Source organism: Phoca vitulina, unplaced genomic scaffold, assembly GCF_004348235.1.
Source record: "Phoca vitulina isolate PV1807 unplaced genomic scaffold, GSC_HSeal_1.0 scaffold2, whole genome shotgun sequence".
Classification (NCBI taxonomy): Eukaryota; Metazoa; Chordata; class Mammalia; order Carnivora; family Phocidae; genus Phoca; species Phoca vitulina.
The window spans coordinates 24,699,655-24,727,416 of record NW_022589705.1 but is presented as its reverse complement, the minus strand read 5'-3'; the positions used below and the strand labels follow the sequence as shown (position 1 = coordinate 24,727,416).

The window sequence follows — 27,762 nt, the reverse complement described above, 5'->3', positions numbered from 1 at the left end:
TGTGGTATAGGGGCGCCTGGGTGGCTCAGATGGTTAAGCATCTGCCTTCAGCTCAGGTCATGATCCCAGGGTCCTGGGATCGAGCCCCACATCGGGCTCCTGGCTCAGCAGGGAGCCTGCTTCTCCCTCTGCCTCTGCCTCTCTCTCTGCTCATGCTTTCTCTCTCTCTCTGTATCTCTGTGTCTCAAATGAATAAATAAAATCTTTAAAAAAAAAAAAGAAGATGTGGTGTATATATATATATATATATATATATATATATATATATACACAATGGAAGGTTATTAAGCCATAAAAAACAATGAAAGCTTCCTATTTGCAATGACATGGATGGAGCTAGAGAGTATAATGCTAAGCGAAATAAATCATCCAGAAAAAGACAAATGCCCTTTGAATTCACTGATATGTGGAATTTAAGAAACATAACAAACGAGCAAAGGGAAAAAGAGTGAGAGAGAAACCAAGAAACAGACTCTTAACTATAGAGAACTGATGGTTAGCAGAGGGGAAGTGGGTGGGGGTATGGGTAAAATAGGTGATGGGAATTAAGGAGTGCACTTGTCGTGATGAGCAGTGGGTGATGTATGGAAGTGTTGAATCACTAAATTCTACACCTGAAACTAAATTTATACTGTATGTTAACTAACTGGATTTAAAATTAAAAACTTTAAAAAAATAGTGATGGTGGTACAAATCTGTAATTATACCAACCACCACTGACTGTGTGCTTAAAAAGGATGAGTTTTATAGTATATGAATTTTATCTTAATAAAGTGGCTATTAAAAATTATCACATTTAAAAAAAATAAGATTTGACCCATCTTTAGTAATATAAATAAAGAATCAACCACAACAATTTTCTAATTTTTCTTAAAGATTTTTTTAAAATTTTTTTATTGTTATGTTAATCCCCATACATTACATCATTAGTTTTAGATGTATAATTTTTCTTAAAGATTTTTATTTTTTTTTATTATTTTTTTTTTTTAAAGCTTTTATTTATTTGAGACAGAGAGAATGAGAGAGAGAGAGCACATGAGGGGGGGGAGGGTCAGAGGGAGAAGCAGGCTCCCTGCCGAGCAGGGAGCCCGATGCGGGACTCGATCCAGGGACTCCAGGATCATGACCTGAGCCAAAGGCAGTCGCTTAACGAACTGAGCCACCCAGGCGCCCCTTCTTAAAGATTTTTAAAAATCTTTTTTTTAAGTAATCTCTACATGCTATATGGGGCTTGAATTTACAACCCTGAGATCAAGGGTCACAAGTTCTTCCGACTAAGCCAGCCAGGTGCCCCAAGAACATTCTTTTTTATAACTTCCTAGGGTAGTTAAGGTTTCCTTCTTTCCTAGGGGGTAATTCTTTGGCCAATGACAGAAAGAGGAAAGGGGCTCAGATTCCAGAATGCTTTCTTCTTTTTCTGTAAAAGTCCCAGAACAAGAATAATCTGAATTAGTTGACAATCTGAAACTTTTCAATAAAAAAAACTGGAAAAATTTGCAGAGACAGTTAATAAAATTTTAACATTCACCCATCACTCCACACCAGAACAACAGCTGTTTTCATTATTCTTTTTTCCCCTCTAGTCATCCACATGTAATTCATTTTATACACAGCTGTAATCAGTGTGTATATAATTTTGTATTCCTTTTCTCATTATACTGTAAACATGCTATGTTATTAACATGGTTTTTTATAACAATCATTTCCAGTGTTGCAATAGTATTTTATCTAGTTGACGTATCATTATTTTCCTAACTCTTCCCCTTACATTGATTTTAAAGTCATCTTTCCCCAATTTTTCTGTGTGTAGACAAGCTGTATATAGCTTTTTTATATTTCCTTTCTTTTGAATTATTTCCTTAGGTTGTTCCTCAGCAGTAGCGTTTCTGGGTCATATGGCATGAACATTTTTATGGCTCTTGCTTTTTAAACTAGTATGAGTTTTTCAACATTATTTTGCGCTGTGGTGTGTATGTATGTGTGAAGATATAGACAGAAAGGTTAATTTAACAAACATGAAATGGTACTAAAGACTCTACTATTGAATTTGATTTTTTAAAATGGAATCACTTTTACATTTTAGTTACAAAAACAGCAAATGTTCATTGTGGAACTTAAATAATTTATAACGGATACAAACAGAAAGGGAGAGGTTTCCTGGAGGACTGATAAAACACATCACCTCCTAAATTTGAGTTTACCTAAGTATGAAATGGGATATAATGATCAGAAGCTCTAGGATGCTCCGCATAGAAACCCTATGGCCTGACAAAAAGTCCACACTAGCTCCATGGAAGGAAAAAATACCAAGTAGAGGGCTGTGGGATGTGATGACCGGTGGGACAAGGAGAGGATGTTGGGTTAACACATTCCACAAGGAAAAAGGCAGAAGCTATTGTACATTTTAGAGAGTAAAGAGATGAAAGGGAGGCTAAGATAATCTCAGTGTAGTCTAGACTGAGGGGATTGGCAGAAACATAGGGACCTGTTTCATATAAGCAATAAACAATCTCTCAGGCAAATTAAGTATCTAGAAGTATAAAAAATAAAATGTTAAATATACAGAAAAAATAAATTTGTCTTCTCTTTATACTATAAAGCTCAAAGATGAATGCTTGTTGGTCTAACTTAGAAGGGCAGTTCTTGAACACAGACTACAGAACATTAAAAAGTTTCTGATTTATAAGTCCATTCCTCAATTTTGCATTTTCTATACTCTGAAAGAAACTGTTTCTCTTAAGCCGAAAATCAGGTTGCCTCTTTGTAACCCTGCACTTTCCTAATCATTCCTATAACCCAATGTCAAGATTATGCTTACATATTGTCTTTATAATTTTAGTTCGCACTAGTCTGTAGATTGCTTGGTGAGCGCTCTAAACCGTTCGTGTGGGTATATTCTGTATCCTCAATAAGACCGTAAACTCCAGGAAATGGCTTCTTTTCATTCTTATCTACCAATACAATGAACATTAAAATGTAGCTAGGTAATCACAGAACCTTGCTTAATAATGCTATAAGGGAAGAGGATGGAAAATAGCAATATATGGCTTCGCACTTGGATTATTAATACCACAGGTATTCTGGATTCTACCAATCTCTTAACTAAACTGTTGCTCAAATGTTAAAGACCGTAGCCCTGAAAATATTGCCCATTATCTTTGCTTCCTCTCCCAGCTCAGCTCACCCCACCCCACCCTATCCCCATTCTGCTGAACTTTATGCTGCAGAGATACCAAAGTATTAATGTTTTTGAAACACACCGTGCTTTTTCACATCTCTAGGCCTTTCACATGTTTTCTTCTCTCAGGAGTACCTTTCATCCACCTGGGCATCTGGATTGTCTTTCCATTCTTTATAATCCACTCTGAAGCCACCTCCTCCAGGATCCCCCATGTCCACCCCAAGAACTGTATGATGCATTCTTCTGTTCTATCTCTATATCTGGAACAAACTTCTACTGTGGCACTGAGTGAACTGTATTGTAATTAACCTACTACATGTATTTATTCCATTAGACACAATTCCAGGCTTAGTGAACATTTATCCAGGTAAGGAAGAAAGGGAGGAAAGAATGGAGAAATGGAGGGAGGGAAATGCAAGGAAGTTTCTGTGACCTCCTCTGAGCAGGAACCATGTCTTTCTCATCTCCGTATCTCTGGGGAGTAGGGCAGGTCCTAGGACACAGAGCACTCACCAAATGTATGATAAATTGTTTTGACATAAATCTTAAAGGAAAAAAAAAAATAAACCACCTTGGCATGAAATTCTTAAAGGAAAAACTGCCATTAATCAAAACGATGTATTGTTTGAGCCAAATCAGTCATGGTGCACATAAGCACATTAAGGGCCCAGCTTGGGACTCTATGGATCTTAGTGCCAAGAACTAAGCCAGACACTTGGAATTCAAAAATGTATGAGACATAATTCTCTCCGTGAAAGGGCTCATATTTTAGATGGGGAATCAGGCTTATAAAGAGATAATTAGCATATAACACGATAAAACCTGTATCTAGGACACATTCAGCATATGAGGGTACAAGGAAGACACGTATGTTATGTAGGTGGAGGTGATGGCGGTGGGGAAAGGGGGGAGTTCGGGAAAGGCTTCCTGAAGAAGATGGTCCCTGGGCTCAATCTTAAATGACCAAGACATGCCTTAATATGTTTGGTTGGTGGGTTGGCCTGTGAAGGGGACTACTTGCTCTATGGCTCAAGTATCCTCCTGGGAAATTACTCATTCATGCTAAAGGGAACTGAATCTTAGGTCCGTGTTGGAGAGGCACGCAATACTCTGTCTTCAACTGGACCAGATGAAGGACCAAACAGAACTGGGATCTCAAAGGACATTATGCATCAGAGCACGGGGGTGGCAGAAGACTTTACCAGAGCAGCCAGAGTGTAAGAGGAAGAAAAGAGGTGTGGGATGTGATGGCAGAGAGAAAAACACTCAGGGACCCAGGCTGGAGGAAATGGCTACCCATGAAGTAGCCCAGAAAGCTGTATTCCAAGACAGATTTGAGCTGTCCCTGGGGACTCTGACTTAGTTGGGAAAGAGTTTGGAGGAAGCCAGAGTTTCCACAGTTGGGAGGCTAATGCAAAGCCAGAGAAATATTTACTTGCTGCTCTTATGGACACTTTATTATTATTCTTTTAAATCCCAGGTTGCTTTGTCCTATGTTGCATAAGAAAAGTATGAGACACTATTCCAGCCAGCAAAGAGTTTCTCAACTCTATTGAGAAAGCAATTGTTTTCATTTTTAAGTGGTACAGAAACACACTCAGTATAGAAAAATTGTGAAAGATTTCCCAGAAGAGGAGGGAATGAAAGTAGAATGCAAAGATGAGGATATCAAACCAAGTCCAGAGGATATTTACAGAAAACATATTTGTTAAAAAAAAAAAAAAAAAAAAACCTGAAGTAAGGGGAGCCTGGGTGGCTCAGTCAGTTAAGAGGCCGACTCCGGATTTCAGCTCAGGTCATGATCTCAGGGTCCTGGCATCAAGCCCCGTGTTGGGCTCTGCACTCAGTGGGGAGTCTGCTTGAAAGGATTCTCTCTCTCCCTCTGCCCCCCCACCCCCCGCTTGTATGTTCTCTCTAAAATAAGTAAATAAATCTTTAAAAAAAAAACCTGAAGTAAAATAAGCTGGTAAAAACAGGCTTACTAATTAGGAGAATTTGGTGGTAGAGAGTTTAAAAAATAAGACAGTGTATACATTCTAAGTGCCCTCCAGGATGGTAGGAGACTGGCAACCCAGGAACTGAACTCAGGTAGGACAGTGGCTGTGGGGTAAAGTCTCAGGCAGAATGTCTCGGCAGTAAGAACACAGTCTGGAGAAAGATAATGTCTTAGGGCTGGGCGGTAGGCAAGAACTGGAGCCAAAGTGAAGGGCCTACTAGATTCTGACAGATGAGGTCAGGGCAGGTGTCTGGAAAGATTTCCTGAGTCAGAAGTAGCATATACAGAGAACTCAAGGAGTCCTCAAGCAAGAGGTGAGCTGTTAACAGGCCCCAGCTGGAGCAGACAGGCTCCCAACAAAAGTGCTCGAAGTGAATTACCTTGTGTTGCCCAGTGTCGGCAGGCAGGGAATGAACAAGTGGAACTAACTGTCCAGAGTCAGCAAGACAGTGGGCTTCTGCTTTTCTGTTCAGTTCTCTGAGAAGCAGGGGTGACCCAGTGGGCTAGAGACGGTGCCTGCTGGGTGTGGGTGTGGCTAACGATGTAGCCTACCCCCATTTTCAGATGCCGAAACAGGACAGTTGTTAAGAAGCCCAGGCAAGTCATTGACAAAAGGCACAAGGCAAGAGAATTCTGTTCTCAACCCCTTGACTCTCCAATTACCTGGAAATCCATCACATTTGAAGGTCATCAGAATGTCCTCTTACTGTTTACCTCAGGTTGGAAGACATTGCACAAGGGTATTAAGATGTCCCATTTGTCTTATGGTCTGCTCTGAAAATTAAAGAATTTTGAAAGTTGAAAAAGGTTAATATTTTAAATGTTCCCCTTTACACTGTTTTAGCTAATACCATATTTTGAATAACATTTGCATTCTCTCATTTAACTATTTCATGAAATCTTAATTGTTTTTAGTTCTCGTTCCACTATTTTTATGCCCTTTTTTTCTTACTTAATAGTAGCATTTTCATCAAATTTTTAGTTGTTTTTTCATTGAAAGTAATACATGCTCATTTCAAAAGCTGAAAAATAAAAGAAGCAGAAGATTAAAAAATCATAGTCTCATAGTAATCATTTGTTTAACACTTTGAGGTATTTCCTTTCAGTCTTTTTTTCTGAGAAGTTTTTCTTTTCTTAATTACTGTACTGTAATATTATTTATTTGAACTTCTGAATCTTGTGGTAAACAGTGCCTGAGGGAGAAGATTTTCCAGATGAATTGTTTGTGCCCAATTACACAATTTTGTCCAGTGGGAATAACAACTCATGAGGAAAGTGTTTGCTTTTAATCCAGATACCACAAGATACACATCCTTTCAGACTCATCAGTGTGTTCTCTTCCATCTGTGTGGTTTGCTAGGATGAGCACTGTACTAAGAACCTGTGTGGCCTTCTGTTTACTGGTAGTCCCCCTTAGCAACCCTGCCAGGCTTTTTATAACATATATTCTGTTCTTAAGTTCTTCATTTTGATTTGTTTTTCAGTCAACTAAATGTTTTTTTCTCCTTGAAGAGGTTATGTGAATTGTCAGCATGGTTTTGAACCCTGCTACGTAGGAATGTCTGGTATCTTCGTGAATGAGACAAAATGCAGCTAGGCACCACACAGTAGTCACGATCTTCTCTCCTGAAAACTGGCTCACCTTCTGACTTCTGATATTGTCCATAGCTACCAGCTCTCCCACAGTTTTCATATTCTATTTTTCCCTATGTTCCCAGAACATTTCTCAAATATTTTTTCCACATCATTGCTTCAGTACACTTCAGTGTGAATTCTACCTTTTACGGTCTCCAATTTATATTTTAATGCTGCTGTTGCATGTTCAGTTTCCCTATATCTATCCATCCTTACTGCCCCTTCTCATCTCAGCCTTCTCGTTCCTCATGCTTCAGTTCAATACAGGACAGGTCTCCCCGCATCAACAAAGGATAACAGAAAGGTTTCAAAACGTCTTGTAGTTCTTATACTAAATACGATTCAGAGTTCTTCCTTTAAATCTTCATAATGACGTGCCCCTTCACTTGTTCCAAAAGTTTTGTAAGTCCTGGGAAGGGGAGCTAAAATGGCATAGTAGGAGGTCCCTAGGCTTGCCTTGTTCCTTGAACACAGCTAGATAAATATCAAATCATTCTGAATACCCAAGCAGTCCAACTGAGGACTGACAGAACAACCCGCACAACTAGAGGGAGAGGAGGCCACATTGTGGAAGGTGGAGATGCAGAGATGTGGTTTGGGGGAGAAACAGATCACGGGAGCTGTGGAAGGGAGAGAGCCCTGATCACGGAGAGAGAGGAGAGAGAGAGAGACAGAAACAGAGAGAAGCGCCCTGGGGGACTGCATAAGGAAAACACTTCCCCAAAGCGACTGCATGGGAAAACAAGAGGGGTTGATTTTTGTGAGTTTTTACAACCAGTGGGGCTCAAAGACTGAAGTTTTAGAGGTCCACGGCATGGCTAGTGTGGAGCCCTGAGGGCATGGCAGTGCTTCTGTGGAGAAGGGCACATAGCCCAGGGGCAGACGGCACGAGCTGAGGATCTCCTGGGATGCACTGGGAGAGATGGTTCCCTCTTCTTGGAGTATATCTGGGAGACGTGGCATTGCCTTTCTGGGGACAAAAGATCCAGCAGGCACTATTTCCCTCCCCTGCCACTCAGCACAGGCTCAGAGACACCTGCTGAGGGCACCTAACCTGGACACTGGCTCTTTGCTGTGCTTTACTCCCAACTCCACGCCCTGCACTTTGGCGCAACTGCCCTTCTGGGATAAACCTGCCTCAGTCCCAGCAGAGCGAGACCCTACCCCAGAGACCAGTGAGGGTCTCCACCATGCCAGGTCCCTAAAGTTTGGAGTTTAAAACTCAGCCAGGCTACCTGGGATAGAGTCCAAGGTGCAGTGCACTGCCTGGTGTGCAGACGGCCCAGCCACAGACAGGGAGAAGGCAGGAATCTGAGGGACACCTGGGACACCTGAAAGGGAGATTGTTCGCTCTTCTGGGAGGGCTTTCCAGATAGCAGTGGGCATGAACTCCCCTCTCAGGGGATGAGGGAGGGGGCTGCTGCCATTTCTCTCCCCTGCCCCTAGGCATCAACTGACTGCAGTAAGCGGCATGGCGACGATGGGAGCAGCGGTAAACCGCTTACCCCAAGCCCCGGCCCCTGTGCTCTGCGGGGGCTGCTTTTCTCAGGCATGTGTGCCTGAGAATAAGCCTGTTTTGACACCTTATTTTAATTCAGGTTTGCTTTTTTTAAGATTTATTGACTTATTTTAGAGAGAGAGCAAGACCCTCCCCCAGAAGACCAGCACAGAACCCCTGCATGGACTATGTCTACTGACCACAGAATTCTACAAAGCTTCAGCTCTAATGGAAATACCATCAGGTCTCATTTAACAAGCAGACCAGAGCACACCTAGTTAAAACTTGCCACACTCTGGCCAAGGTCCAAACACTCCCCACCGCAGGCTGGAAGAAACTCTATAGACCACTGACCTGAGGGACAGAGCAGCCAAAACACAGCCGCAGAGTGCACACAGCATTTATGCACAGAGACACTTCCTGAAGTGCCAGGCCCTGGACTGTGCATGATCTCTTCTTCATAAAGCCATTACTCTCAGGAGTGGGAAACATAACAGGCTTTCCTAACATACAGAAGAAGACAGAGACCTAGACAAAATGCCAAGATGGAGGAATTCATCCCAAAAGAAAGAACAAGAAAAACTCACAGCCAGGGATCTAATCAAAACAGATATAAGTAATATGCCTGATCCAAAATTTAAAGCCATAATCATAAGGATACTAGCCGGGCTTGAGAAAAGCACGGAAGACACCAGAGAGTCCCTTACCACAGAGATAAAAGACCTAAAAACTAGTCGGGCCAAAATGAGAAATGCAATAACCGGGATTCAAAACCGACTGGATGTAAAGACCACAAGGATGGAAGAACCAGAGTAATAAATAAGTAATACAGAAGATAAAATTATGGAAAATAATGAAGCTGAAAAGAAAAGGGAAAGAATAATATTGGATCACGAACGTAGACTTTGGGAACTCAGTAACTCCATAAAGCATGATAATATTCGTATCTTAGGAATCCCAGAAGAAGAAGAGAGGGAAAGGGGGCAGAAGGTTTATTTGAGCAAATTATAGCTGAAAAATACCCTAATCTGGAGAAGGAAACAGACATCGAAATCCAGGAGGCACAAAGAACTTCCATCAAAATCAATAAAAGCAGGGCAACACCAAGACATGTTGTAGTTAAATTGCAAAATATAGAAATAAAGAAAAAACCCTAAAAGCCACAAGACAAAAGAAGTCCCTAACTTATAAGGGAAGACCAAGAAGGTTAGCAACACCAGATCTCTCCAAAGAAACTTGGCAGGAAGAAGCAAGTGGCATGATATATTCAACGTGCTGAATGGGAAAAATCTGCAGCCAAGAATACTCTATCCAGCAAGGCTGTCATTAAGAATAGAAGGAGAGATAAAGAGTTTCCAGACAAACAAAAACTAAAGGAGTTCATGACCACCAAACCAGCCCTGCAAGAAAATTAAAGGGGACTCTTTGAGTGGGAAAGAAAGACCAAAAGCAACAAAGACTAGAAAGGAACAGAGAAAATCTCCAGAGACAATGACAAAACAAGTAATAAAATGGCACCAAATTCATATCTATCAATAATTACTCTGAATGTAAATGGACTAATGCTCCAATCAAAAGACACAGGTGTCAGAAAGAATAAAAAACAAGACCCATCTATATGCTGCCTACAAGAGACCCATTTTAGACTTAAAGACACCTGCAGATTGAAAGTGAGGGGATGGAGAAATATTTATCATGCAAATGGATATCAAAAGAAAGCCAGAGTAGCCATACTTATATCGGACAAACTAGATTTTAAACCAAAGACTGTAACAAGAGATTAACAAGGGCACTATATCATAACAAAGGGGTCTATCCAACCAGAAGATCTAACAATTGTAAATACTTATGCCCCCAACTTGGGAGCACCCAAGCATATAAAACAATTAATAACAAACATAAAGGAACTCATTGATAATAATACAATAATAGTAGGGGACTTTAACACTCCACTTAGATCAAGGTACAGATCATTAAAGCAGAAAATCAACAAGGAAACAATGGCTTTGAATGACACATTGGACCAGATGGGCTTTACAGATATATTAAGAACATTTCATCCTAAAGCAGCAGAATACACATTCTTTTCTTTTTTTTTAAATTTTTTTAAGATTTTATTTATTTATTTGACAGAGAGAGACACAGCGAGAGAGGGAACACAAGCAGGGGGAGTGGGAGAGGGAGAAGCGGCTTCCTGCGGAGCAAGGAGCCCAATGCGGGGCTTGATCCCAGGATCCTGGGATCCTGGGATCATGACCTGAGCCGAAGGCAGTCGTTTAACCAACTGAGCCACCCAGGCGCCCCCACATTCTTTTCAAGTGCACATGGAACATTCTCCAGAATAGATCACATACTAGGTCATAAATCAGGCCTCAACAAGGACAAAAAGAATGAAATCATGCCATGCATATTTTCTGACCACAACACTATGAAACTGGAAGTCAACCACAAGAAAAAAATGTGGAAAGACCACAAATATATGGAGGTTAAAGAACATCCTATTAAAGAATGAACGGTTCAACCAGGAAATTAAAGAAGAAATTAAAAAATACATGGACACAAATGAAAATGAAAACACGATGGTTGGAAACCTTTGGGATACAGCAAAAGCAGTCATAAGAGGGAAGTATATAGCAATACAGGCTTCCTTCAAGAAGCAAGAAAAATCTCACATACGCAAACTAACCTTACACCTAAGGGAGCTAGAAAAAGAACAACAAATGAAGCCTAAAGCCATCAGAAGAGAATAAAGATTAGAGCAGAAATAAGTGATATAGAAACTAAACAAAACAACAGAACTAATCAATGAAACTAGGAGCTGGTTCTTTAATAATAAAATTGATAACCCCCTAGCCACACTTATCAAAAAGAAAAGGACCCAAATAAATAAAATCACAAATGAGAGGGGAGAGATCACAACCAACACCACAGAAATACAAACCATTATAAGAGAATATTATGAAAAATTAAATGCCACCAAGTCAAACGATCTGGAAGAAATGGATAAATTCCTAAAAACATACAAACTACCAAAACTGAAACAGGAAGAAATAGAAAACTTGAACAATCTATTAACCAGCAAAGAAACTGAATCAGCAATCAAAATTCTCCCAACAAACAGAAGTCCAGGGCCAAATGGCTTCATAGTGGGAATTCTACCAAACATTTAAAGAAGAGTTAATACCTTTTTTTTCTCAAAATGTCCCAAAAGTAGGAAATGAATGTTGGCTAATGGAATTTAAATTAAAAAACAAAAAATAAAAAATAGAAATGGAAGGAAAACTTCCAAACTCATCTTATGAGGCCAGCATTACCTTGATCCCAAAACCAGACAAAGACCCCACTAAAAAAAGAGAATTACAGGCCAATATCCCTGATGAACATGGATGCATAAATTCTCAACAAAATACCAGCAAATTGAGTCCAATGGTACATTAAAAGAATCATTCACCACCATCGAGTGGAATTTATTCCTGGGCTGCAAGGGTGGTTCAATATTTGCAAATCAATCAGTGTGATATACCACATTAATAAAAGAAAGGTTAAGAATGATATGATCCTCTCAATAGATGCAGAAAAAGCATTTGACAAAGTACAACATCCATTCCTGATAAAAACCCTCAACAAAGTAGGGATAGAAGGAACATCCTCAACATCATAAAGGCCATATATGAAAGACCCACAGCTAATAGCATCCTCAATGGGGAAAAACAGAGCTGTTCCTCTATGGTCAGGAACAAGAAAGGTATGTCCACTCTCACCACTGTTATTTAACATAGTCCTGGAAGTCCTAGCCTCTGCAATCAGACAACAAAAAGAAAGAAAAGGCATCCAAATCAGCAAGAAGAAGCCAAACTTTCACTATTCGCAGATGACATGATACTCTATGTAGAAAACCTGAAAGACTCCACCCAAAAACTGCTAGAACTGATAAACAAATTCAGTAAAGTCGCAGGATACAAAAACCAACATTCAGAAATCTGTTGCATTTCTATACGCCAAAAATGAAGCAGCAGAAAGAGAAATCAAGGAACCAATCCCATTTATAATTGCACCAAAAACCTTAAGACACATAGGAATAAACCTAACCAAAGAGGTAAAAGATCTGTACTTTGAAAACTATACAACACTTCTGAAAGAAACTGAAGATGACAAAAAGAAATGGAAAAACATTCCATGCTCATGAATTGGAAGAACAGATATTGTTAAAAGGTCTGTACTATCCAAAGCAATCTACACATTTCATGCAAGCCCTATCAAAATGCCAACAGAATTTTTCACAGAGATAGAACAAACAATCCTAAAATGTGTATGGAACCACAAAAGACCCTGAATAGCCAAAGCAATCTTGAAAAAGAAAAGCAAAGCTAGAGGCATCACAATTCTGGACTTCAAGTTATATTACAAAGCTGAAGTCACCAAGACAGCATGGTACTGGCACAAAAACTGACACATAAATCAGTAGAAGAGAATAGAAAACCCAGAAATGGACCTACAACTATATGGTCAATTAATCTTCGACAAAGCAGGAAAGAATATTCAATGGGAAAAAGTCTCTTCAACAAATGGTGTTGGGAAAACTGGACAGCAACATGCAAAAGAATAAAACTAGACCACTTTCTTACACTATACACAAAAATAAATTCAAAATGGATGGAAGGTCTAAATGTGAGACAGGAAACCACCAAAATCCTAGAGAAGAACACAGGCAGCAACCTCTCTGACATTGGCTGTAGCAGCTTCTTACTAGAAATGTCTCCGGAGGCAAGGGAAACAAAAGCAAAAATGAACTATTGAGACTTCATCAAGATAAAAAGCTTTTGCACAGCAAAGGAAATAATTAACAAAGCTAAAAGGCAACTTACAAAATGGGAGAAGATATTTGCAAATGACACATCTGATAAAGGGTTAGTATCCAAAATCTATAAAGAATTTATCAAACTCAACACCTAAAAAACAAATAATCCAGTTAAGAAATGGACAGAAGACATGAATAGACATTTTTCCAAAGAAGACATCCAGGTGGCTAACAGACACACAAAAAGATGCTCAACATCACTCAACATCAGGGAAATACAAATCAAAACTACAATGAGATATCACCTCACATCTGTCAGAATGGCTAAAATCAACAACACAGGGAACAATAGATGTTGGCTACAATGCAGAGAAAGGGGAACCCTCTTACATTGATGTTGGGAATGGAAACTGGTGCCTCAACAGTATGGAGGTTGTTAAAAATAGAACTCCCCTACAATCTAGCAATTGCACTACTAGGTATTTACCCAAAGGATACAAAAATAATGATTTGAAAAGACACATGCACCCCGATGTTTATAGCAGCATTACCAACAACAGCTAAATTATGGAAAGAACCCAAATGTCCATTGACTGATGAATGGATAAAGAAGAAGTGGTAAACACACACACACACACACACACAAACAATAGAATATTACTCAGCTATCAGAATGAAATCTTGCCATTTGCAACTATGTGGATGGAACTAGAGTGTGTTATGCTAAGTGAAATAAGTCATTTGAGAAAGACAAATACCATATGATATGATTTCACTCATATGTGGAAGTTAAGAAATGAAACAGATGAACATAGGGGGAGAAAAAGAGAGAGGCAGGGGTGCCTGGGTGGTTCAGTCAGTTAAGTGTCTGCCTTCGGCTCAGGTCATGATCCCAGGATCCTGGGGTCAAGCCCCACATCGGGCTCCCTGCTTGGCGGGGAGCCTGCTTCTCCCTCTCCCTCTGCCTGCCGCTCTGCCTACTTGTGCTCTCTCTCTGTCAAATAAATAAATAAAACCTTAAAAAAAGAGAGAGAGAGAGAGAGAGAGGCAAACCATAAAATAGACTCTTAACCAAAGAGAACAAAGTGAGGGTTGCTGGAGGGGAGGTAGGCAGGATGATGGGTTAAATGGGTGATGGGTATTAAGGAGGGCACTTGTTTGTGATGAGCACTGGGAGTTATATGTGATGAATCACTAAATTCTACTCCTGAAACTAATATTACACTATATGTTAACTAACTAGAATTTAAATAAAGACTTGAAACTAGAAAAAAAATAAAAATAAAGAGTTTTGTTAAGAGTGGCTGTACCAGGGGCTCCTGGGTGGCTCAGTCGTTAAGCATCTGCCTTCGGCTCAGGTCATGATCCCAGGGTCCTGGGATCAAGCCCCATGTCAGGCTCTCTGCTCGGCGGGAAGCCTGCTTCTCCCTCTCCCGCTCCCCCTGCTTGTGTTCCCTTTCTCGCTGTGTCTCTGTCAAATAAATAAATAAAAATCTTAAAAAAAAAAAGAGTGCTGTACCAGCTTGCATTCCTACCAGCAGTGTAAGACGGGTCCCCTTTCATATATACGATGGAATATTACTCAGCCATCAGAAAGCATGAATACCTACCATTTGCATCGACATGGACAGAACTGGAGGGTATTATGCTGAGTGAAATAAGTAAAGCAGATAAAGACAATTATCATATGGTTTCACTCATATGTAGAATATAAGGAATAGCGCAGAGGACCCCAGAGGAAGGGAGGGAAAACTGATTGGGAAGCAATCAGAGAGGGAGACAAACCTTGAGAGTCTCTGGACTCCAGGGAAACAAACTGAGGGTTACAGAAGGGAAGGGGTGTGGGGGTTGGGAGGATGGGGTAGCCGCGTGATGGGTATCAAGGAGGGCATGTGTGGTGATGAGCACTGGGTATTATACGCAACTAATGAATCATTGAACACTACAGCAAAAACTAATGATGTACTATATGTTTGCTAATTAAACATTATAAAAAAAAGAAAAGCTTTAAGTCCCACTTAGCTCATTTAATACACAGGACCCTTAATGATATTATCTACTCCCTTAGTTTCACAACCCACATTCCTCCAGATGCAATCTTTCCCATAACTAAGGAAAGAATTCTTTGTAATTTCCTGTTCATACCATGCTGCTTCTTACCTCTATGCCTTTTTAGATGCTGTTTTATCTGTACAGAATATTATCTCCTCAAGGTGCTCATTCCCTAACACACAAACTTTTATCTAGTCAACTGCTACTCACCCTAAAAATCTCTGAGAGGCCTTTCCATCCACTCCTTCCTCCTCCCCAACCCAGACAAACATGGTCCCTCCCTGAGTCTTGTAACAATCTGTACATACTTTTTTTTTTTTTTTTAAGATTTTTATTTCAGGGGCGCCTGGGTGGCTCAGATGCTTAAGCGTCTGCCTTCGGCTCAGGTCATGATCCCAGCATCCTAGGATCGAGCCCCATGTCGGGCTCCTGGCTCAGCGGGGAGCTGGCTTCTCCCTCTCCGTCTGCCTCCCCCCCTGCACATGCTCTCTCTTTCTGTCTGTATCTCTGTGTCTCAAATGAATAAATAAAATCTTAAAAAAAAAAAAGATTTTTATTTCATTTTATTTATTTGACACACACAGAGAAAGAGAGAGAGAGTGCACAAGCAGGGGGAGAGGCAGGGGGAGAGGGAGAAGCAGACTCCCCACTGAGCCCCCAATGTGGGGCTCAATCCCAGGACCCTGAGATCATGACCTGAGCCGAAGGCAGACGCTTAACCGACTGAGCCACCCAGGCACCCCTACACACTTCTGACATAGCAAACATCACCCCAATTGTTTATTTACTTACCCCACTAGACTATACACCCTTTGAAAGAAATATGTCTTCCATAATTTAATATTTCTAGTACTTCACTCTTTAATATTTCTAGTACTTCACTCTGTAGGTATTTAACAAATGTCTGTTGGATGAATGGATTAAGAGACATACCCTTCTTTTCACTTTTAAAAAAATTAATAGATTTCTTAGAGCAATTTTAGATTACAGAAAAACTGAGCTGAGAGTTCCCTTCTCTCCCCACCCCCACCCCCATTTACATTAGGGTTCACTCTTTCTGTTGTATAGTTCTATGAGTTTTGACAAATGCATAATGTCATGCATCCACCATTACAGTGTTATACAGAATAATCTCACTGTCCTTAAAATCCTTAGCTCCACCTAGCCATCCTTCCCCACTTCCAACCTTGGATAACCACTCTTCTTTTTACTGTCTCCATAGTTTTGCCTTTTCCAGGATGTCATATAAGTTGGAATCATGCAGTATGTAGCCTTTTTGGATGGTCTTCTTTCACTTAGCAATATGTATTTAAATTTTCTCCATGTCTTTTTGTAGCTTGATAGCTCATTCCTTTTTATTGCTGAATAATATTCCATGGTTAACATGTACCACGGTTTGTTTATCGATTTAGCTACTGAAAGACATCTTGGTTGTTTCCAAGGTTTAAGATTTTTATTTATTTATTTACTTATTTATTTGAGAGAGAGAGAAAGAAGAGTGTGCATACAAGTTGGGGGAGTGACAGAGTGAGAAAAACTCAAGCAGACTCCCTGCTGAGTGGGGAGCCTGACATGGGGCTCCATCCCACAATCCTGAGATCATGACCTGAGCTGAAATCAAGAGTCAGACACTTAACTGACTGAGCCACCCAGGTGCCCCCCAAGTTTTGACAATAAATAAATAAATAGAGCTCCTGCAAACATCTGTGTATAGAGTTTCAAGTGGACATAAGTTTTCAACTAATTTGAGTAAATACCTAAAAGCATGACTGCTGGATCATATGGTAAGGGGCTATGTTTAGCTTTATAAGAAACTAACAAACTATCTTCCATAGTCACCATAGCATTTTGTATTCCTACAAGCAATGAATGAGAGTCCCTATTGTTCCTCATTCTTACCAGCATTTGGTATTGTCAGTGTTTTGCATTTTAACCATTCTAATAGGTATGCAATGGTATCTCATTATTGTTTAATTTTCAAGTTCCTAATGGTCTATTATACAGTGCATCTTTTCATATGTTTATTTGCCATTTCTGTATCTTTTTTAATGAGGTGTCTGTTCAGGCCTTTTGCCCACTTTTAATTTGGTTGTTTTTTTATTGTTGAGTTTTAAGAGTTTTTTGTATATTTTAGATACTAATCCTTTATCGTATATGTGTTTTGCAATTATCTTCTCCCAGTCTGCAGCTTGCCTTTTCATTTTTAAAGTGTCTTTTGCAGAGCAGAAATTTTTAATTTTAATGAAGTGCCACTTATAACTTTTTCTTTCATAGACTATGCTTTTGGTGTTGAACCTAAAAACTCATCACAAAACACAAAGTCACCTAGATTTTTCTCCTGTGTTATTTTCTAGCTTTATAGTTTTGTGTTTTACATTTGGGTCTATGCATATCAGAATGCAGTAAAGATAAGTATTGTTAGTAAGACTTTTGTTTCAGTTGTGTGTGTGTGTGTGTGCATGTGTGTACTAGGTTGTGGTATAAAAGGTATGACTTTGAGTTCATTTTTAGTAGAAGTGTGTGTGTGTGTGTCCTAGGCTGTGGTATAAAAGGTAAGTATGATTTTGAGTTCATTTTTAGTAGAAGGTGTAAGGTCAGTGTCTAAATTTACTTTTCTGCACACGGATGTCCAGTTGTACAGCACCATTTGTTGAAAAGACTATCCTTTCTCCATTGGATCGCCTTTGCTCCTTCACGTAAGCTCAGTTGAAAGAGACATACTCTTGGTCAGAGTTTTTCAAAGTAGAGATATTTAGTGGCCTACAGCCAGCATTTTATTTTTTTTTTTTTAAGATTTTATTTATTTGAGAGAGCGAGAGAGAGAGAGAGCGAGCACGAGCAGGGGGGAGGGGTAGAGGGAGAGAGAGAAGAAGACTCTCCTCTGAGCAGGGAGCCCGACACAGAATCCGATTCCAGGACCCTGGGATCATGACCTGAGCCAAAGGCAGACGCTTAACCGACTGAGCCACCCACGCACCCCAACAGCCAGCTTTTTAAAAAATTAAATGGCCTAGACTGAAGAATATCAGAATGCAGTAAAGGTAAGTATTGTTAGTAAGACTTTTGTTTCAGTTATATGTGTGTGTGTGTGTGCATGTGTGCCTGTGTGTGTGTGTACTAGGTTGTGGTATAAAACATATTTTTTACTACAGGTTGTGGTTGAAAAAGTTTGAAAGTCAATTGCTCTAGAGAATCTAGAGATGAAAGGACATAGCCATTAGACTTAAATAACTATCTGCCATATTCACCAGAAATTTTCACTTATATATCTAAGATGCGAATCTAATAGCATTCTTCTGCTTAAGCCCTTTAATATCATTCTGAGAGCAATAGAAAGTAAAATGTAGTGATGTAAGAATAAATGCAGCAGGGCCATTCAGAAGACTGTTGTAATGAGCTAGGCAAATTATAAAATAAGGCAGTGGCTTTGGAAACAGAAAGGAGATGATTCTAAGATCTGGAGACTGGATATGCAGGGAGCAGAGATGAGGATATACTGAAAGAGGAAAGGCAGTGATATTTACCAATCCAGGAAATATAGAAAGTGGACCAGTTTTATAGTAAAGAAGGTAAGTATGGTTTTGGATATGATCAATCTGGGTTGGTGACAGGGTTTCCAAGTGGTAAAGTCCAGGAGTTATTTGAATATTGAGGCTTGGAGCTCAGCAAATAAGTAGTAGTGGAAATTGTGACTATGAATAAAGCCATCTAGGACAAGCAAATAGAGTAAGAAAAATAAAAGGCAAATAATAAGATCCTGGGAATCATAAGCATTTAAGTAGTGAAGAGGAAATGCCCCCCCAACATACACAAATAAATACTCAGAAAGGTGTGAAGAGAATCAACACAGTAGTATTGCATAAACTAAAGGAGGCAAAACAAGATAGATTTAAATTCAAACAGATCAGTAACAACATAAAATATGAATGAACAAAATGCTGTTAAAAAACAAAGATTTTCAGCCTGTTAAAAGACAAAGATTCTCAAAGATAAAAACAAAACAAAATCCAATGATGTGCTATTCATAATACTCACACCTAATTTAAGAATACAAAAAGGCTGAAAGTAAAGAATGGAAAAAGCTACACTAATCAAATACAAACTGAAAGCTGGTATAGCTTTAGCGGGTACTATAGGTGACAGTATAACTATATTGGTACCAGCCAAAACAGACTTCAAGGGATACATCTTAATGATAAAATGAGAAATAATCATGAAATATAGCATTTTGGGATTAACAGGCTCCCATTATACAATCTCAAGATACATAAAGTAAAAATGACCAAACTGTAATAGGAAATCGGCAAATTCACAATAATGGTGGGAGATATGAACACCTCTCTCAATAATTGGTAGAATAAGTAGACCAAAAAAATCAGTAAGACTGGAAAAGATTTGAACAACGTGACAACATGATTTGGAAACTTGACTTAATACAGAATATTTCACCCAACACTGCTACATACATGTTATTTTCACGCATACATGGAACTTTTTTTTTTTAGTGCAGAGGTATAAATTTTGTCTCAACAAAATTCAAAGGGTTCAAGTCATATAAATAAGCAACTAAAGCACTAACAGGGAATCCATAGCCTTAAATGCACAGGTCAGAAAAGAAGTTTGAAAATTACAGAGCCAAAAGATCGGAAGACACCTCACCAAAGAAGATATACAAATGGCAAATAAACATATGAAAAGATGTTCCACATCATATGACATTTGGGAATTGCAAATTAGAACAACGAGATACCACTATGCATTTATTAGACTGGCTAAAATTCAAAACACTAACAATACCAAAAACTGGCGAGGATATGGATCAATAGGAACTTTCATATTGCTGATGGGAATGCTAAATGGTACACTCACTTTGAAAAATGGTTCAGCAGTTTCTTACAAAATGAAACATACTCTTACCATTCAATCTACCAGTCATGCTCCTTGGTATTTACCCAAATTAACTGAAAACTTATGTCTACACAAAAACCTGCATACTATGTTTAGAGCAGCTTTACTCACAGCTGCCAAAATTTGGAAGTAACCAAGATATCCTTCATTACAGGAGTGGATAAATAAACTGTGGTACAGTCAGATAATGGATATTATTCAGTCTTAAAAAGAGATGAGCCATCAAGCCATGAAAAGCCATGAAGGGACCTTAAATGCTTATCATTAAGTGAAAGGAGCCAATCTGATTGATTTCAAGTATATGACATTCTGGAAAAAGGCAAAATATAGAGACAATAAAAAGAACAGGGGTAACCAAGGGTTAGGGGGTAGGAGATAAGAATGGGTGGAGCACAGGGGATTTCAGGGCAGTATAACTATTCTATATGCTATCGTAATGGTGGATACATATCATTATGTATTTGTCCAAACCCGTGCAATATACAACACCAAGAATGAACTCTAACGTGAACTACAGACTTGGGTGATAATGAAGTATCAATGTAGGTTCATCAATTTAACAAATGCACCACTTGTGGGGGATCTTAGTAGTGCGGGAGGTTGTATGTGTGTGGGGTACATGGGAACTCTACTTCCTGATCAATTCTGCTATGGATCCAAAATGCTATAAAAATAAAGTCTATTTTGGAGAGGGAGGGGCAGGGAGAGAAGGAGAGAGAGAGAGAATCTTAAGCAAGCTCCACACCCAGCACAGAGTCCAACTAGGGGCCTGATCTCATAACCCCGAGATCATGATCTGAGCTGAAATCAAGGGTTGAATGCTCAACCGACTTAGCCACTCAGGTCCCCCTAAAGTCTATTTTTTAAAAAATTAAATAGTTAAACATACACCTCAAGAAGTTAGAAACAGAAAAAAAAAAAAAAAAAACAGAAAAAAAAACACCAAGGAGGTAGAAGGAAAGGAAGAATAGGGAAACTAATAAAATAGAGAACAACCTAAAATAAAGACTAACAAAATGAAACTTTTTTCCTTAAAAAAAAAAAAAGTTCCGGGAACCTGGCTGGCTCAGCCAGTAAAATGTGACTCTTGATCTCGGGGCTGTGAGTTCAAGCCGCACCTTGGGTATAGAGATTATTTTAAAAAATGTTTTTTTTTAATTAAAAAAAAAGTTCCAAGGAGAAATAGAAAATGTGAATAGTTTCAACACTTAGAAACTGAGGAAGGAAAAGGTGTCAAGAAAGCAGGCCTGGTCAACAGTACCCAGTGGCATAAAAAAGTAAACAATTACAATGGAAAACAGCCTGATGACTCTGGCAATAGGAGATCACTGATTACCTTAGCCAAGAACAGTTTAAGTAGAATGGAATGAAGTAGAACTAGTTTCTAAATGGAAAAAAAAATCCTGGAGATGTTAACATCAATGCTAATATTATACATCTGCAAAAAGCTAGATTTTATTTATTTTTACCTTTGCACAGTGTCTCCCACATAGATGCTCCAAACATTATTTGCTGAACTAATTCAGTTGGAAGAGAAAGTATTCCATATAGAGGGCTCTAAATGTCTGCCAGTAGTGAGAACTGAATTAAGAAGCCTTAAGATTTCTGAACAGATGCAGAGCCTAGTAAAAGTGATGTTTAAAGACTGATCTGGATTTGAGCTTACTCTGTGAGAGGGAATACCGAGGACAGGGAGCCTACTTGGGATGCTGTTGCAGTAGTCTAGGCCTGGCCTCGATTAGGACAGGCCAAATGCAGTAAGGTGAACAGTGAAATCCGAGAGACATTATGAAAATAAAATGATTAGGATTTGTTAATAAGTGGATATGGAAGTTAGGAGAAAAGGATGTTAAAGCTATCTGAAAGACTGAAAAAAGTTAAGAAAATGAAGGATGGAGATCATTGGTGACATACAATGACATTTTAACTACAGATGATCCCCAGTGTCAATGATGCAACCTTACAATGGTGCAAAAATGACATACATTCAGTAGAAACTGCACTTCGAATTGTGAACGTCGATCTTTTCCCAGGCTAGCAGTATTCAGTACTATCCTCTCTTGTGACGCTGGGCAGTGGCAGCCCCAGCTCCCAGTCAGCCACCCAAATATGAGGGTAAACAACTGATATACTGACAAGTGCTGTACCCATATGACCAATCTGTTTTTCACTTTCAGTACAGTATTCCATAAATTACATGAGATATTCAACACCTGATCATAAAATAGGCTTTGTGTCAGATGATTTTGCCCAACTGTAGGCTAATGTAAGTGGATTCAGCACCTTTCAGGTAGGCTAGGCTAAGCTATGAGGCTAGGTGTAGTAAATGCATTGTTGACTTACTACGGGTTGATCAGGATGTAACCCTGTCATTAAGTCGAGGAAAATCTGTAAATGCAACTTCAACTAGATTTATTCCTATAGAATAAATAAATAAATCTTTAAGAAATTGATATTTAATTTTCGGCATTTATCTTTTGGTTACAAACTTTCTCAAACAAGTTAATTTTAAATCCAGTTGTTAACTGGGATCTTTACAAATGAATAAAAACCAGTAGAAAATTTGTTCAAATTCAAATACTTTTATCTTTATTTCCAGAAGGCAAGATAATGGGATAGTTTTGAAATATCCATGGGAAATGCCACAAATAAAAGGGAAAGTTTTTTTTTAAACAATTTAAAGCTAGGAGACTAGTTCAAAATAAAAAATTAGCACAAGAAAGTCAAATGACAAATCTGCAAGATATTTAACATTACATACATATATCAGAAGTTTTCAATATATGTCATCACACACATTGCTCATACAGTTCAAATTCATTTCCAGAATCAGCATACACTGTGGAAGGTTTCTTGCCTTCCTCTTTCCATTTCATTTTGGCTCACCTCTACCCTCAAAACATCTTGAAAGATAGATAGTGTGGAAACAAAGAACATAAGCTGTCTCTGAGAATATTTAGAATGAAATAGCTCAGCATTCCTTTTCTTTTTCACTAAACCATGCACTGCACCACAAAATTAAACAGACATCTCTAGGGATACCGATTTGCCAAGAGTGTTTCTGGCAAAAATAAAATCTGGCCCTTCTCCAGACTTCTATACATGGACAACAGTGGCTGCCCTACAGATGGAGATTGATTGCTGGCTGGCTGGTCTGTGGTTACTTACTAGTGTCAAGATAAAGAATATTAGGCACAGATCATTTTCATGTCTAAAGACTTCTGACAACAAACTTGCTCTGCTTAATTTCTCACATTCTGCAATAATGAGAGTTATTTACTGGAGAGACAGTTACAATTCTAGCCCTCACTCCTTAGTGTACAGACAAGCAAACCAGCACCCAGAGAAGGTAGGTCATTTGCCCACAGTCACACAGTCAGTTGGGGACAGTACAAAACCTCCGTTTTGGAGGTTTGAGACTCCGTTTGAGACTCCCAGTTCAATAATCTTTCCACCTTTCTATTAAGCAGTACTGTCTTTCTAAATATTTAAAAGAGCGTGTTGCTTGTATCTTAAACTTTTTATTTAATCTAAAACTTGAATATTATAGGCTCTTCCTCATTCAGTATTTTACTAGAAATGGCAATATACTTTTATTTTGTGACCCTGTACATAATAGTTTTTAAAAGGACTGTGTATTTTAAGTCCCAGAGTCACCAAAGTAAAATGAGGCTAGAACTGGATTCCAAACTATTAAAACACATCTAAGAAATCCTGTATCTTTAAACTTAGAAAGATTCTTTAAAAATTATGGCCCAATATATTTAAAAGTGCTGGGTCACTGGAATCAGGATCATAAGACTAGGAATTAAATCTTAGCTCTCCCAATGACTAGGTGTGTGACTTGGGCCTTGTTTCCTCCTTATCTATAAAACAAGCAGATTGGATTGGGATCATTATATTTAGGAATTTATTTATTCCATCATTTAAAGATTGATTTACTTATTTATTTTAGAGAGAGAGAGAGAGACTGTGTGTGTGTGTGTGTGCAGGCAGGGGGAGGACAGAGAGAGAGGGAGAGGGAAAGAGAAGCAGACTCCCCGCAGAGAGTGGAGACTGATGAGGGGCTCAATCTCAGGACCCTGAGCCGAAATCAAGAGTCAGATGCTTTACCAACTGAGCCACCCAGGCGCCCCTATTCCATCATTTAAAATACAATTCCAGGTAACTTGACGATAAGACCTTTATCTAATCCTTATTATCTTATAACATTGAAATAACAGAGCAAAGAATAAACACATTGATCCATACTTGATTAACTAAACAAGGAAAGAAAAATAGGTCTTAAAATGCTCCTTCAGTCTCTTTTGGGGCTAGGATTGGAACTCACCCTAGCAGTGAATGACGCTGCTTTTTGAAAAATCTCAGCAAAGGTCATCTGACTATCCAGTTGGGGGGAAAAATGTCTTAACCTCTCATTACACCATTTACAAAGATCGATCCCAAATGGACTACAATTCTAAGTGTGAAAGATAAGACAATAAAGCTCAGAGAAAAACATATCTTTGTGACTTCAGAGTAAATGAAGTATTTGTATCCTCTTAAATAGGACCTAAAAACTTCAATCACAGAAAAAATTGATAAATTTGATTACATTAAGAATTTATGTTCATCAAGAGACACCATCAAGAGACACCAGCAAAATGACAACCCACAAAAAGGAAGAAGATATAACAATAATATACCTGAAGATGACTCATATAGATTTTACATAGAGAATTTCTGTGAATCAATAAGAAAAATATAGACCACGCAAGAGAAATGTGAACAAAAGACTTGAACTTGTATGACTTTCCAAAAGAGGCTATCCAAATGGCAAATAAAACTGAAAAGATGTCCAGCTTCATTAGTCATCAGGCAAATGCAAATTAAAACCACAATGTGATATTATTCTACACACATCAGAATATCTAAAATGAAGATGTATACCAAGTATTGGTGAGGATATGGAACAATGTATGGAATACTCATACACTGTTGGTAGTATAAACTGATATAATCTTTTTCAAAAACTGATTTTAATTATTTGTTAAAACTGAATGTAGGCTAATCTATGACCCAGCGATTCCACTCCAACAGAAATGCTTATAAATATTCACCAAAAGACAAGTACTAAAATGTCCACAGCTTCAGTATTTGTAAAAGCTAAAAACTGGATGCAAACCAAACATCCATTAACAGTAGAATGGATAAATAAGTTGGAGTATGATCACACATAAAATACTACACAGCAGGGGCGCCTGGGTGGCTCAGTCGTTAAGCATCTGCCTTCGGCTCAGGTCATGATCCCAGGGTCCTGGGATCGAGCCCCGCATGGGGCTCCCTGCTCAGCGGGAAGCCTGCTTCTCCCTCTCCCACTCCCCCTGCTTGTGTTCCCTCTCTCGCTGTGTCTCTCTCTGTCAAATAAACAAATAAAAAATCTTAAAAAAAAAAAAATACTACACAGCAATGAGAGTGAATAGGTATAATTACATGTGACAATAAGGATGAGTCTCACAAATATAATGCTAAGCAAAAGAGGTTAGACCCAAAAGGCATGAGTCCATAAATATAAACCAAAACAGTAACAGACAAAACTAATCTCTTCCATGAGAAGCCAGGATAGTGGTAACCATTGCAGGGGGTGGGGGTGACAAAAAGAGAACATACAGGGGGCTTCTAGAGTGCTGACAAGGTCTATTTTTTTTTTTTTTTAAGGGGGGAGCAGCAGAAGGAGAGGGAGAGAGAGAATCTCAAGCAGGCTCCATGCCCAGCACGGAACCCGACAGGGGGCTCAATCTCACAACACTGAGATCATGACCTGAGCTTGACTCAAGAGTCAGATGCTTAACCAACTAAGCCACCCAAGCACCCCTCAAGGTCCTATTTCTTTTTTTTTTTAACTTTTTAAAAAAGATTTATTTATTTATTTGAGAGAAAGAGAGAGTACAAGCAGGGGGAGAGGCAGAGGGAGAGGGAGAAGCAGACTCCCTGCTGAGCTGGGTGCCCAATCCCAGGACTGGAGATCATGATCTGAGTGGAAGGCAGACACTTAACCATCTGAGCCACGCAGGCACCCTCAAGGTCCTATTTCTTGATCAAATATGCATTTTTCTGTATTCATTTAAACTTCAGTAAAAAGTTAAGAAGCAGTACTTTTTCTTGTTATTTTGTGTTAAGGTTCTGACCTTTCACATAAAAAATCAGCCCCTTCTGAATAAATGCCAAAATAAACTGTAAGGGTTAGTAGCCAAACTGATTTTAACCCAGTTGCAGATTAACCTTTAGCAAATTCACAGCTTCAAAAAATTAGAGATCTAGTAACAGTCTAGGGTAGGGAATTTGCTCTTTCTCTTAGAAAGGCGTTAAAGGGCACCTGGGTGGCTCAGTTGGTTGAGCGACTGCCTTCGGCTCGGGTCATGATCCTGGGGTCCTGGGATCGAGTCCCGCATCGGGCTCCCCTTGCTCTGTGGGGAGTCTGCATCTCCCTCTGCCTCTGCCTGCCACTCCCCCTGCTTGTGTGCTCTCTCTCTCTCTCTGTCAAATAAATAAATAAAATCTTATATAAAAAAAAAGGTGTTAGAAAAACAATAATTTTCTTATCCCTTATCATTGTTCTTTTATGAGCTATAAGAGCAAGGTGCACTACATATATTATTCCATTTCATTCTTCTAACTCCATGAAATAATTTTATCATCTTCATGATTTTCAGCTAAGGAAATGTAGGCTAAGTATGTTGTCTAAAAGTAAACAGCACAAATGTGGTCGAGCCAGGACCTAAATCCTGGTGTGTCTGGCTCCCAAGCTGACGTCCTTAACCACCATTTTATCCCAGCCTCATTGTTATGTCATCCCTGGGGGCTTTACAACATGGGGTGATGATAATCTTCTTTGGCTTTTGCTTAATCACTTTAGAAGGCTATATATGAACAGAACATCCTCCTAACCCTCTGCCCCCAAACCCCCCCCTTTTTAAATAAAGACTCATAGAGGGGGCGGCGCCCAGGTGGCTCTGTCTCTTGAGCATTTGCCTTTTGCTCAGGTCATGATCTCGGGGTCCAGGGATCGAGCCCAGCGTAGGGCTCCCTGCTCAGTACGAGTCTGCTTCTCCCTCTCCCTCTGTACCCTCTCTCTCATTCTCTCTCTCAAGTAAATAAATAAAGTCTTAAAAAAAAAAAAAAAGACTCATAGAGGGACTGGGCTGTTAAGTGAAAAATAGGTAAGATAGACAACCCATGCCACCAGTAGACCTACAATACAAATGTTTAACAGCTTTTTAAAAAATTTTTAATTCCAGTTAACATACGATGTTATATTAGTTTCAGGTGTATAATACAGTGATTCAACAATTCCATACATCATCCAGTGCTCATCAAGACAAGTGCACTCCTCAGTCCCTATCACCTATTTAACCCATCCCCCCAATCGCCCCCGCTCTGGTAACCATCAGTTTGTTCTCTATAGTTACAAGTCTGTTTCTTGGTTTCACTCTCTTTTTTTTCTCCTTTGCTTGTTTGTTTTGTTTTTTAAATTCCACATATCAGTGAAATCATACGGTATTTGTCTTTCTCTGACTTATTTTGCTTAGCATTATACTCTCTAGCTCCATACATGTCATTGCAAATGGCAAGACTTCATTCTTTTTATAGCTGAATAATATTCCATTTGTGTGTGTGTGTGTACGGCACATCTTCTTTTTTTTTTTTTTTTTTTT

The 27,762-nt window shown here is 39.1% G+C and overlaps 1 protein-coding gene across 2 annotated transcripts in view; it reads right to left on the bottom strand.

Annotated features, from left to right (window-relative positions):
* Window positions 1-27,762, bottom strand: part of DIPK1A (divergent protein kinase domain 1A) — a 124,903-nt gene that overhangs the window by 67,636 nt on the left and 29,505 nt on the right. Inside the window, exon 2 of one of the 2 annotated variants that reach the window (XM_032423568.1) lies at window positions 5,841-5,951. The exons of the other annotated variant lie outside the window; for it this stretch is intronic. Coding sequence (XP_032279459.1) covers window positions 5,841-5,852 — 12 coding nt within the window. The 5' untranslated portion in view covers window positions 5,853-5,951. The remainder of the gene's footprint in view (window positions 1-5,840; window positions 5,952-27,762) is intronic. 2 annotated transcript variants of the gene reach the window in all.